At 36.8% G+C, this 13,957-nt stretch overlaps 2 protein-coding genes across 2 annotated transcripts; both read left to right on the plus strand.

Annotated features, from left to right (window-relative positions):
* Positions 1-2,551: 2,551 nt before the first annotated feature.
* Positions 2,552-2,953, plus strand: EAF01_008661 (uncharacterized protein; the record flags this gene model as incomplete). Its single annotated transcript, XM_038916917.1, has 1 exon — positions 2,552-2,953. The coding sequence occupies one exon, from the start codon at positions 2,552-2,554 to the stop codon at positions 2,951-2,953; it is 402 nt and encodes a 133-aa protein (XP_038767311.1).
* Positions 2,954-8,782: 5,829 nt separating this feature from the next.
* EAF01_008662 (uncharacterized protein) lies at positions 8,783-9,622 on the plus strand (the record flags this gene model as incomplete). The annotated part of the gene is made up of 3 exons (XM_038916918.1): positions 8,783-8,987; positions 9,049-9,147; positions 9,207-9,622. 3 exons carry the CDS (start codon positions 8,783-8,785, stop codon positions 9,620-9,622), a joined length of 720 nt encoding a protein of 239 aa, XP_038767312.1.
* Between the last annotated feature and the right edge of the window lie 4,335 nt (positions 9,623-13,957).

The following is a 13,957-nucleotide window of genomic DNA, read 5'->3' on the forward strand; positions in this document are numbered from 1 at the left end:
TGAATTTTGACTAGGAAAAGAGTTTTTAGCTTCTATTTATCTCCTGGTATCGATAAGTCATGCTCATCCAGCATGAGTCACGGTCATAAAAATACTCAATGATCTGTGCCTTTAATACTTTAGCTTCGTATATGATTGACTGGTATCAAACGTCTAAATTCCCAATATTCCGTATCTCTGGACCGAAAGGAAACAACTTCGTGAATATGCCTGTGCCTGACGATGCTAGCCTCCCCTTTCATGGATTTTAAAGTGCTTTCAGGAGCTGGACTTGAAGTTCGATGTCTGTTCCTTGTAATTGCATCTCAGCCAGATGTCATGCTAATTTGGTATCTATTTCAAAGCTTCAGGATTCTGTAGTTGTCAGCGAATTCGCGGTAGTTGACTGCATTTGGACTATTCATAGAAATGCTAATGTCAATTGTCTGGGGAAGGATTTACATCAGTCGTTTCATGACCTCTTTTATCACTTGCACCTTCCACATTCAGTACTTGATCGAAATTTGTTTCATGTCTTGTTTGTCTTGGTTATTTTGATCAAATACCACCCAAGTCTCACGTAAATCTAATTCGATTCCTTCTGCTCGGAAATCTGACCACGTCATCACGAGAATTTGGATTTGATGTCACGTTATTCAGGCGGAGTAGCTATATTTATACTTTCGGAGGATTGATAACCCCACAGGTTCTATGCATGTCATGAAATTTAGTGAAATTAGTTCCATCCCCGGACACACTAACCTAATTAGTAAGACTATCGCGCGAATGTCATAAAGACGTAATATACTCCGATCGATGTTGTATAGTAAATTTCAAACGGGGAAATTGGGTTCTAACTTGCGATGAATTCGACCTACACGATCGAAATAGGAAATCAAATACTTGATTTTGTTAATTGTTTCGCTAGATTGTGTGCCAGAGTTCTTGATCCTGGTTTTAGCCTTTGAAAACTCAAGACTGTCAGTTCATGAAGTCACCCTATATGTGAGTTCTGGCCCCTGCTCACCGTACACCATAACGTTTTGTAACAGAATCTCTACAAAAAAAAATATTATGTATTAATCTAAGAGTTTGATTAGTTTATTTTATTTAGTTTTTTTAGTAATATTTTATGTAAAATTAAAATTGAAAACGTATGAAATTTTTATTTATAATATTTTATCTATATAAAACAAACAAGTTTTTGTGAAATTTTATATTTTTAATTTCTATTTTTTATAACTTATTAAAAGAAATTAATAAAAATAAAACCTTTATTTTTTAAATTACATCTTAATGATTTTGAATCAATATTTAACATTTTGAGATTTTATTTATTTAATCAAGAGTAAAAGAAAGATATTAAAAAAGAAAGAAATAGTATTTTTTAGTAGAAAAGCGTTACATACGCGGCGAGCAGGGGCTAGAACTTTTACATCTCCCCAGCATTATCTCACACTGGCATCGCTACGCGTTATGCTATCTAAGCTGCATATAATTCTTGTGAAGGAAGACTTAGGAGATGCAAATTCGCAGGAATAGACTAGATAGAGGATGAGACTTATGTAAAGAGTAAATGATAGCAATTAATCAACTAGTATCCTGTAGCACAAAGACTTTTCATTACCCACTTTAAACTATGAAAATACTACTCTGTACATTCTATAACTGTGTGCGTGCTACTGTCGGCCCGGGGTAGGTCCGAAGACCCAAACTCACGTGCCTCTTGGAGCCCTACGCAAGTCACCGTAACAACTTACTCAGTGATGTCTGAAAATTAGAGGACATCATACTTTTTTTTAGTGACTACAAATTGAGTGGTCTTGTGTCATTGATATTGAAGGGATGAATAGCTAGAAACGGTCCAGGAACCCACCTAAAGGAGATAGATTACTGTGTATGGATACAAAACACACTCAAAAAGTTCAGATCGGCATGCTAGTCAGCACCTAGATTTTGACTATCAAAAGTATCACTTTAGAGCAATGAAGACCTGACACTCTTCATACCAGCATAGAGCGATCCAACATTTCGGGGCTCAGGATAATCGATTCAGTGGAAAACTATGATGAACTGACATTATGAGACTTGAAATGAAAAGGTATAATTAAAGTTTTGAAAAGAGCTACCTTAGGAGTCCGGAAATCTTCTTCGGCTTTCGTACTGCCATTGTATCCAAAACGGTGATTATTGTCTCGAAAACTTACGGTCCGCTTAGTACGAAGGAATATTGACTAGTAAACATAAATCCTACATGATTTTGTTTCATAATCTTACACTCCTTTCGGTGCTACGTTGAATAAAGGAGCAAAGTCAATCCTTCGCTGAAGAAAGCCTCATTCTCAAAGCAACGTCAAGAAACGGTTTTGAACACCAGAGTAGAAAACGATAAAAGAAAACGCATATATAAACCCATTATATATCTTCGGAGACAAACCGTTCTCAACATCGCATCAACATCAACTTTCAGGTACATAATTTTCGAAACATACTCACAGCACACGGCTCCTCGTTGTCTTCACACTCTCATTGAAAATCAATTTTTCAAAACAAAACACCTTCCTCAGTCAAAATGAAGTTCACAATCACTGCTTTCGCCGCCATCATGGCATTCGCTCCCCTCATCTCCGCTGCTCCTGCTCCGATTTCGGCAAACGAGCCCGAGCTCGTCCGTCGCTCAAACTCAGGCGACTTGACCTACTATGATGTAGGTCTTGGTGCCTGTGGCGTGACTAACTCTGACTCCGAATTGGTCGTTGCCATGTCAGCAGGACTTATGGGAACCCAGTCCAACGGTAATCCCAACTGCGGAAAAAAGATCAAGATCACCCATGGCGGAAAGTCCGTCACCGTGAAGGTTGTTGATAAGTGCATGGGCTGCGCTATGTACGATTTGGATCTGAGCCCTGCCGCATTCAAGGCTCTTGCTCCAGAGTCTGCTGGACGCATCAAGGGAACCTGGTCTTTCGTTTAGATTGACAGACATTCAGAAATCGGCAGAGCTGTGTCAAAAGATTGATACACCTTGTAGTTTATCCCTGCTGCTGCGTGGCTAGTGATGGGTACGTGGTGTTCGCACGTGGAGGGGTGAAAATTTGTGCTTCGGGCGGAGATTTTTGCAGTATCTCATATGGTAGATCGTTTTGTTTTCGTTGGACTTTTGAGGGAGGGTTTGGATTATGGGGTTCAAATATAGGGGGAAGAAAAGGTCATCTGATGTTGTATCTATAAGGTTACTCTGGAAAAAAGAATATTTCGCAGAGGTAAATTGAATTTGCCCTACGGCATGAAATCAAGGATTCGATTCCATTCATTTCGCGATGGTGACTTTGAATTTTCCATTGTGGCGTGACTGTTTAGGCTCTAGCGATGCATAAGAAATCCAAAGAGGTAACTTCAACGGCACAGCAATGGCTATAGCCTAGGAACTCATCACCAACATTGAACCAAAATGGTGAGAAGGTGCGATAATTTCATTGATGCAGGAACAGAAATTCCGTGTTCCAAAATTGAGATATACGGGCTGACGTTTTGGAATCTCGGTTATTAATCCGCGGATGAAGGGGCTTCATTGGTGAACCACTATTTCGGGCCCGGAAAGCCTGAATACACTTCCGGGGTTAAACAAAATGCAAGTAAATACAATTTCGGGGCTGGCTGGAAAACTGTAGCAAACCCTCGCTATAGGGATAAAATCATCTATTCTTGTCATCGACCTTTTCAACTGGATAGTCTTGGCATAATATTAAAACGATTACATCTAATTGAACATCCGACTACATCCGAGCCAAATCCCGATCTCGGGGTCCTGATTTATGCAAAATAAGGATGACTTGAAGAAAGAAAATGTCTGGAAATGAAACATCTTCAAGATGAGCCTTATAGCCGATCCTTGATGCGGGGTTTTGCTTTATGGGGTGCAACCTATGCACCTAGTACATTATCTCACAAGGCCATGGTGGGCCCTCAATTTTGAGACATGTTTTTCTAGCGAAACATAATGTAATGATCCCGAAACTATATTGACATGAAGGACCAAGGAATTCCGATCGCGATAAATTTGGGGATACTCGGGGCAACTCTAACCTTGATCGGCAAAACTCTAGTACGTTCTTGGAGTTTTGAGCAGATAATCTTCAAGCATTTTTAAGGATCTACCGGATGAATTTCTGCTTGTGGGCATTAATGCAGTACCACATATCACTATCGCTGCAGCTCTCATGTCGGGAGCGTCTGAAAGAGCAGTGGAAAACCAAGCCAATTAAATTTAATAAATCTAACTATGCTTTTTATAATATAACCTCTATAAAAAGATTAAAGACATGTAATCTAATCAGAAAACTATTATTTTTAATAAATATTAATTAAATAAGTTAATATTATTATAATATTAAGAGGACTAATTATAATAATAAAAATTCATTATTATTATAAAATAATAAAAATTTGATATTATAAGAAAAAATTCATAAAGTCTTTAAAGTCTTTATAAAAGAAAGAATACTATTATAATATAAAATAAAGAATTCTTTCAAAAGAAATCCTTCATTATTTCTTTATTCATAGTTATAATCTATTATTTTGAAAATTTTAAAATATTATATGAAAGCTAGTCTAAATGCGGAATGACAGACGTAATAATAAATTTTCTTTATTGAAAAATTGATTTAAAATTAAAATTGTTTTCAAATCAAAATTATAATATACGCCACCTACATATTATAGACTATATAGAGGGTTGAAAAAAGTATAAATAAATGACTTAGACCTCTAAAGAAAGATCTTATTCTAGTACTCGCTTTTATAAAACTTATTAAGTAATCAATTAATATACGAATTAAATCGAGATTCTATTTATACATTATAGTAATTCTATTTATATATTCTATAAGTCTAAGCTTCTCATATATAGAAAAACTTAGCTATATCGGACTGGGATATATCGGAATAATTTCCTCATTTGAATACTTTTTATATGATGATATCGGATTTTTAGATATACTAGAATACCGGACACTTTTTTCGTAAATCCGGTATAAATTTTGATGGTCAATCTAGCTGAATAAGCTGTATTTTGAATGAGTAAGCTTGAAAGACTGTTATTAAATAATATTTCCTCGAAAATATCGAGGTTTAGAGCTGAAATCGAATATAAACTTTGATTAGAAAGCTTAAGTCATGATTTTTTAAACCGGATTTCATTAGTCGAAAATTTCAGACTGGTATAATCAAGTTCTTTTGTAGTACTATTTATATAGTACTATTCTTAATCGAGCCTACTTTAACTCCTACTAAGCGTATAACCTATAATACTTATAAATCATTCTTTTAAAGTATAATATAAGTACTAAGATGTACATCTTTTTATATATTAGTCCCTTATTATATAGAAGAATTCTATTATTAATAATTTCATTTCATTAAATAATAATATAAATACATAAGAAATAAATACCCCTATCGAATTTCTAATTATTAAAGTGAAAAGTTTTCAGTCTAATTGATTTATATTATGTATAAAATTAATTAACGTAAAGTCATTAGATTATAATAAAGTCGTTAGATTAATTGAATTAACGAAAACTAATTCTATATTAGTTTCTTTTTAAATAAAATATAACTCTATTTTATTAATTCAATAATAATTCCACCTTACTTAATTTAATATGGTTTTTATCTTATATATCTATATAAAAACTTTTTTAGAATTTATTAAATTAATAAATAAACAATTGAGATTTGTAATACGCTATGAAGATTCGATATTATTAGAGGTTTACCTTCTTAATAATCTTACTATTCGCGAGGATCATATTACTATATATATATATAAAATAAAAACTTTTGTTTAGTGAGACTCAACTCAAGCGATCTAATTGATCGAGTGAATTTTGATTTTATTAGTATTGTAGTATAATATAATATCTAAAAACGTTAATTATTTTTTTTTCAATAAATTATTTTAATTGAATTAATTAAGAATTAAAAAAGTAGTAATTTTATAGAATAGGCTAAGAGTTTTCAAATGATATAATTTTCATGATTCTAATTTCAAGTATAGGGCCTATATAAAGAATTGAAGTTTATATATAGTGTTTTTGAGATGAATTAAACATTTATTAACTTTCTTAACATTATTAATAATACGTACGCGGGGTAAAAACTAAGTTATTATTATTATTATTATTATAGTTAAAATGAGGTAAATCGACTTCGTCTATAAGCTCTTGATACAACTACTATTCAAAATTATATTTAAAAAATTATTAAATAATACTTTCTCGAAAAGCAAGGAGTCCGGGGGCTCGCAGGCCCCTGGTAAATGTTAGTCTGATATAAATAAATATTTCTAATCAATCTAAGAGGTGAATCAGAACTTATAAAATCAGCCTCTTGTTTATATAATATATATAAAATCTATATATTATTATAACTCTTCTCAATGTCCCGATACATTAAGTTAATCAAAAACGAGTTTTTTTTTATCAACATCGATATTAGTAAAGACATATATATATATAATAGGGTTTTTCATTCAAATAAAAATATATTTATTTATATATTTTAGAGTTCTAAATATTACATTATATCCTAATTTATTATATTTACTATGTTTAATATTATCGATAACCTTAATATATAAAATTAGAATAATATACTTTATTTAATAAATTATATAATGACTTATATAATCTTCATATGATTTATAAGCTGAATCTTTAATAGAATAAAAGCTATTAATTATTAATCAAATAGTAGTAAAATCATTTCTACTAAACTCGAATAGAAAGATGATATTGAATAAAGTATAATGTTTTTTATAAATTTTATATAATAAAAGAGATAAATGATCTATTTTAATTTAGATAAAAAGAAAATCCGATTTTTAAGTCTTGTAAATTGAAGTATAAGGCTTTAAATAAACCTTGTAGAACCCTCTGTATATATATATGAATACAAGTTTAATTTATAGATTAATCAAATTAGATTATGTATTAGATTTAATGAGGTTTTATAATGTTTAATTGGCTTGGCGTTCCATTGTCATTTTAGACGCTCCCATCATGTCGAAATAATCATGATTAGGGCTCACACCGAGTTCTATTACTTCTAGCCTTATGCAACTTCAAAATTGGTGTTGTCATCCGTTTTGCTTTCGGATGAAATGATAGGTAGACTTCCGAGACTCTGGAATAGGCCTTCTGTCAAGTCGTTTGAACTTCTCGAGATAATCTAGCCTCTAAAATCTTCCATCGATTTCGTGGTGGTCCCCAGTCCCCAGTCGCCATCGCATTCCGATCTATGACTAGAATCATGATTAGTTCGCAAAATCGGAACCGGAGAAGTACTACAACACTTGACCAAAGGCCGCTCGTGCTTACGCACCCATCACTCAGGCTTGAAGATTCTAGTGGTCTTCATTAGTTGCATAGTCCAACAGGGCGCTCTCTAAATAAACTGATTCGCGAGACGCTCCACCACATATCTGAATCCTAATTGTGGACTCGACTGGGTTTCCTCTCAATGCAACGCTATCATATCGATGATTTTTAACATCTGAAAGTTAAACCTTGCAGCGGCCCTTTAATTGATACTCTTATCAAGTATCTATACTAACTAGATCACTCGATTTAGCTACTGGCGTCTGTTGGAATACAATTCCAAGCATTTCTTCTTCCCATAGTGCTCTGGCGACGCTTTTACTATTGGTTTACGCTCAAAGATGCGGGCTTCACACTATTGTCTGACGAACAGAGACATATCTCAAAGACTTCTTTCACAGTCGAAGTTTGTGTGTAATTTTCCGCGCGTGGTAGTAAACAAAAGTCGCGTGCTACTTTCGACAAGCATTTTCTCTCCGAAAGATATACTGGTAGGACCTCATTCCTTGGGAATGAAGCAATTATTTCCAAGGGACCGGGACTTGAAGTGCATAAGGGGGCTAGATGGGTCAGACAGATTACTATAGTGGGCAAACCAAAACCTTAGAACTTACTCTTTCCCATTTCACGCTGCATGTATTCGAGGCGCGAACCGGCCCGTATCCTGGGGTTGCACTGACAGCAATAATTGTCCATCAGCATCATTAATTGCCTTCCACCCAGACTTAAGATTAAAACTTCCATATTACTTAATAACGACCGGAGTCAAAGCGCCAGACTTTGAATAGTATTATGTCTAGAAGCGGTGAGTATCAATTGATGCATACAGATTTGCCTGGTTTGCCTCGTTCCAACATTGACCTGCGACGAAACTTGCTTCTATGGACCAGAGTCGTCTTTTTACTTGACTATAGATAACAATAGATATTGTCATATCAGTACAAGACTGTAGATAGAGTTTAATTCCGCCGGAGACTATGGATATTATGGGAACTATTAGCTTGCCTAGTTTAATCTTCGTGAACAATTACTTCGAAGATTCTTACCAACTACATTACCAAGAAATTGTGATTCGGGACGTTGCAGCAGGTCAAAGGCTTTAACAATGCTTGATCCGGTCAGTCTGGTAACACAAGTTATGGGTTTGTTAGTTCCGTGACGTGGCAGCCTGAAGTTTTATTAATTCTCAAGTCGATTTATTTCTTTGCTGGTTTGAGCCTTGCATTGCAGTCCATCCAACTATGGACGCCTGGAGTTTTAAGACGAAACGAAAAATCGCTACATCCAGCCAGAGGCATCGGTAACTAGCCGATGTCTAACCACTTACTTCATGAGCAGTCTACCTTAACTTACATATTTCCGGCAATTCTCCATTCCCCCATACTTCCTTCATCTAAAGCCTTGGATTTCTGCAATGAAATATGGCTCAAAGCCGTCCACAGTTTCAGTGCGGATACTTCGGTTGCAACAAGACCTTTACGCGTCGCACAGGTGCTCGCCGTCACGAAACGACCGTTCATGGGGATAAAAAATACTGCTGCAGTGAACCAGACTGCAATTATCGTGGTGGAAAACGGCGACACGATTTCAAGAAGCACATGCAAAACAAACATCCTGGATATGATGGTATGTAGTCACAAAGTTAAGGTGGAAATAATGGACAACTTAGCTTATAACTCTTGAAAAGATCACTTGTTTGTTCCAGAAGACTTCAGCAACCTGCAAGGCAGTCATTCTCTAGTTGCAGATCGCTCTCGCAGCCCAGAAGTCGGGCATTCTTCCCAAAGTGGGTTGCCTCCCACTTGAATTGAATCTTTAATGACAATCCTAATTAATTGTGTCAAGTTTCTGGGGATTTCTCTCCGATGCCTCCTTCGCCAAGTACTAGATCAAGCTCAAGTTACATTCCTGTCGGCGCCCACGAAGTTCCCTCAACCCCTTCGATGGTCCCATTAGCTTCAGCTGGCGTACTGCAGTCTCATGACAATACGATTAGCTCGACTATCATTTCTCTACGACCTCCCGATACGTGTGAATTTCAGGACGTCCACCTACCACGTTCCGAGTTCGAGCCAGTACCAACGACAACTACGGCGATTGGAAGTATTTGGACTCAAGTTGATCCATCAACAATGTGTGATCTGGGGGGCCTCCAAGATATGACGGGCATATGTATCGAGAACAAGTATGCGACTTTCGAAGGTGGATATGATTTGAGCCGATATGGACAGCCAGGAAACGATCCTTATCACAGATGGTGATGTTCAAATGTTTACTTTTATCACAAATGCTTCAGGTATCTATGGGAAAAGAGGCTTGAGTGAATGTCTGGCTGTGTTTGGAGACAGTCGCTACTGAAGAGGGAAGTTCTCTGGCAGCTACTTTCGTTAGTGCCAATTTAAATGACACCGATACTATCGCCTCATTTCTCCCGGTATACAAGCTATAAAGCTTGCATTCATTGAATTTCCGCATTAAACAGGAGGAGTTGTGTGATTTGCTCATTGTGCGAGAGAAGCTATCAATTACACTTAAGATTGCAATCCAAATCCTTTTCTTCTGAATCGGATAAGGGAGTCTACATTATTTTTGTCGGTAGTCTACAGACTCAATACCCCGCAGTTGCTGCTTTGACGGTTGCACATCTAGTAGAAACGGCTTTGCATCATGCATGGCACATGTATTATACATCAGCACAGATCACAACGTCGTGGAACATTATATTGCCTACAATCCCCTGATGAATCTCGTTAAAAAGTTAGCAACATTCAGGTGTGAGAGAAACAATTTCATTAGTTATGGTTCCAATCGATAAAGCATGCACACATCATAGCGCCAAGCTATGCGACGTGATAAGAGCTAAAGAAAATTCAAGTTAGTATGCAAACACTTTCCAACGCGTTATCACAGGTTTGCATAGAACGACAAAAAGCACGGGGAATATCTTCAGACAATCCTAATTAGCATTTAAAGCCAGGCCTTTTCTTCACCGACTGTTATGCAGGGGTAATAAAGCTTACCCAACGAATGATACGCATTGATTTAAACACCCTAGCGAATATATAATAGATAGCATGAAATAACTGGAATATTGAACTCACCGCTATTACTACTTAGATTCTATACTAGGGGTTAAAATATCATCTGATGGTTAAGTTATGACCGTGGAATGGACGCATGTGGCCGGAATAGAGTACCAACTACTATAGCATCATATGAATATTATATAATCGAAGATATATACAATCCAAACTTCAGAAATCAGGCGGGATCCATCGTATAACCTAAAATGTTTCAAACGCACTCAGTACTACATCATGTATTAATGCTAACATGATAGGCGGACAAGCAAAATAGCGCTTGACGGACATGATCTGACAGTACAAATTTATCCGACCGTTATTCCACAACCCTAGTCTAAACAACCCTTGTTGGGTTCCAACAGTAACCGATATCAGAAAATTCTACCCTCGGTCCGCCTCAGATTCTCGGCCAAGTCCATTACCAAATTCGGAACGAGCACCATAATCATTCGGCATCCGAAAATACAAACATGAACCCACGAATATCAAAGCTCGGCTTAACCTAATGCCTTTCTCATCTAATACTGTGGGTTATATCGTACTAACACTGGATTGGAACCCCCGGGGCCCTGGCTATTCCAAACTTCCATGCCGTCAGATTGTCAAACCTGCAGAATCGGATAGACGGGTCCACCAAAGTCACTTATATAAAGATAGCGTCACATCCAAGTAACGGAGCAAGTTGCCCTATCTTCTGACGTGCACAAGCTTCAAGACATTCTAGCCCCTCCCCCTTTCAGCAGCTCGCTTAGTAGCCCCGCAAATGACCCGTAATCTGTGCCAAGGTGGGAAAACGCCTCGTGTGTATCATTGAATTGGGCCCGATAAGGACAAAGGAGGTTCTTAAAAACTAGAACGGTTTCCTCGGTATAATGCACTGCGGACTTTTAATGCAGGGCGGATTCCCGGAATAACTCAGCAGCAGTAGTTGGTCATCTCTATTGTAGATCCCCTTATATCTTTCATGCCCGGGAGTCCGACAACTAACTTCACGGAATCAAACTGAGCCATAGGGATGATCCGAATTTGAATCCTCCTTACGTGCCAGTACCGAGACATTGTGTCGAAGTACCTAGCAAGGTGGTGATATAGTGCATCAACGGCACCATAATCGGCGCAATGTCATCCGATGTTTTGATTCTAGACCTCCATATCCACTAGCTATGACTCCCTTGATGAAGATAAGCGGAAACTTGACACTGTGGGACGCGCACGGTATGAACACGTGGTTAGCTTGCTGGTAGGGAGAAGTGAGCCCATAACTCAAAGACCCCCACGAACTGACCCCCACAACAAAATCGTAAGACTGGGAAACTTTCATACCAAGATAATATGCTGTCATAGGTTACCATCGTTCAATTCAAGGAGTGGAGGAGTATACAATCAGGTGCTGGAACTTGACTCTTGAAGCTAAACTCAGGCTAGCGACTCTTCAGACTTGCTCATTGAAGACATAGCATTTGCCCAGGAGCCTGTAGCACCATATGGAGACCCTAATGCGTCCCAAACTTTCATGATTGCAGTAATTGCATCATTTCAGTATCTGAATCTTACGGCGCACAAATATCATGGAACCCAGGAAAGGTGCATGCGATACCTCGTATATGCCAATCCCCACAAGGGCCTTCGTGGAAGGAGTTGGACTTCAAACAGAATGCTAGAACTTCTTCGTAGAAATTACACCAAGCAATATGAAAATGCTACATCAGTAAAATTGCCATCATAAGTCATCGATTATTCTAAGCTCTCTGTTATTAACTATTTTAGAGACCTGTCAAAAACTTACCGATAAATAATCTTCACATCAGTAGTATTTAATAACGTCAGTTGAATGACAGCCAAAATGTTAAACAGACCCCCCCCCCCCCCCCCCCCCGCGTCTTCAACGAAGGTCCAGGCCTAGAAAAGCAACAAAATTCATCCATCAACTTCCCACTTTTCTATACAAACAGCCATCCAGACTACTCCACTCAGTGACAACAACATAAGTCGGCAATCATTGACCGACACAAGATACCCTACTACGATATCACTTCAGGATATTCTCCGAACTAAGTATAACTTCTTAAGGGACTCGGCAGATACAGCGTCGTATAGTAATCAATCCACTTCGGTAAGTGTCCGATGCTACCATCAATACAATGGGACTCTACCCCATAAATATATGGGGCCCCAAAAAAGTCTCATATAACAGATCGGCGATCCAGTATAGCTGTAATTTTCCTAGCAAGCATGAGCAGGGTATTGAACTCTAATCCCAAGAGATACTCACCCGCATGAATTTTTATCCCATCACGCACCCTGACATCTTGCTACCCCACCCGACCACCTCGCACCGGAATGGTATTACGGATATTATAAATTTAGGGGTTATAAAACTCGAGCAGAGGCCTGCATGTACTTGCTGTGACCAATGATATTAACGATATAGCAAGTTGAGCTGATCATGGCCTTTCAATCATACAGGTAGTCAATTGCCTAATTTGTTATAAAATATGCCTCTGATGGTGCTAGTGCAGGGGGAGCAAGCACTAGTTAGTATTAGTAGAGCTCTTACCCTCGAAGTAAGCTAGCTAGCACACTTAAATCAACTAATATCCGAATGACTTCATATTCTAGCCTACACTTCCCACTATATCCTATAGAAAGTTATACTTGAAACTTAACCTAGGGTTATAAATTTGAAACTTGAAGCTATATACACTTGTTGTTACTAGTCAGCTAGACTGCGCAACAAATACTCGCAAAATGGATAATAGTTTTGACAAATAATCCGTAAATAATCCGTCTATAAAGTAAATAATTTAGAATCTGAATAGGTAATCTATAAGATAAGTATAAATTACTTATAAATATTTATTTACTTATATATTATATAACTATTTATAATCTTTTATAATATTAATGTAATTTTATAATTAACATAAAAATTAATATAAATCTAAGCTTAAATTACTTTTAGACTAGAAAATAATTTAGAAATAGCTTTATATTTTAAGCGAAAAAAGTAAAGATTCTCCACTTTTTTTTAGAGAATTTATATATCCATAAATTATTTACAAATAATCTATAAATTATCTACAAATAACCTATATATTTATAAATAATCTATAAATTATTTATACAAAGCGAATAATTTTAAAGTCTTGATAGATAATCTATAGAGTGAATTATTCGTAGATAATCCACGGGTATAGATAATTTGTACGCAGTCTATAGTCAGCTTTTTTATATAGTAGCTCGAGCTAATGATAACCCTTTAGAAGAATGGATTTTATAAAGAATGAACTGTTACGGAGGTACCCGCACCGCAACATGGATTATAAGATAAACCTAAGGCCTTGGTGTTGGAACCTACGAAAACAGCACTGTAGGGACAGTTGGATTAAAGGGTAACGAAAGATAGCGGTAACCGAATCAATAAGCAATGATTAAAAGATAGGTACATATCTTTTGTTGGCACCTATCCTACAGTAGGCACAGGAGGGATAGCGGTTACAGGTTATCTAGTAA

Source organism: Botrytis porri, assembly GCF_014898465.1.
Source record: "Botrytis porri strain MUCL 3234 chromosome Unknown BPOR_012, whole genome shotgun sequence".
Classification (NCBI taxonomy): domain Eukaryota; kingdom Fungi; phylum Ascomycota; class Leotiomycetes; order Helotiales; family Sclerotiniaceae; genus Botrytis; species Botrytis porri.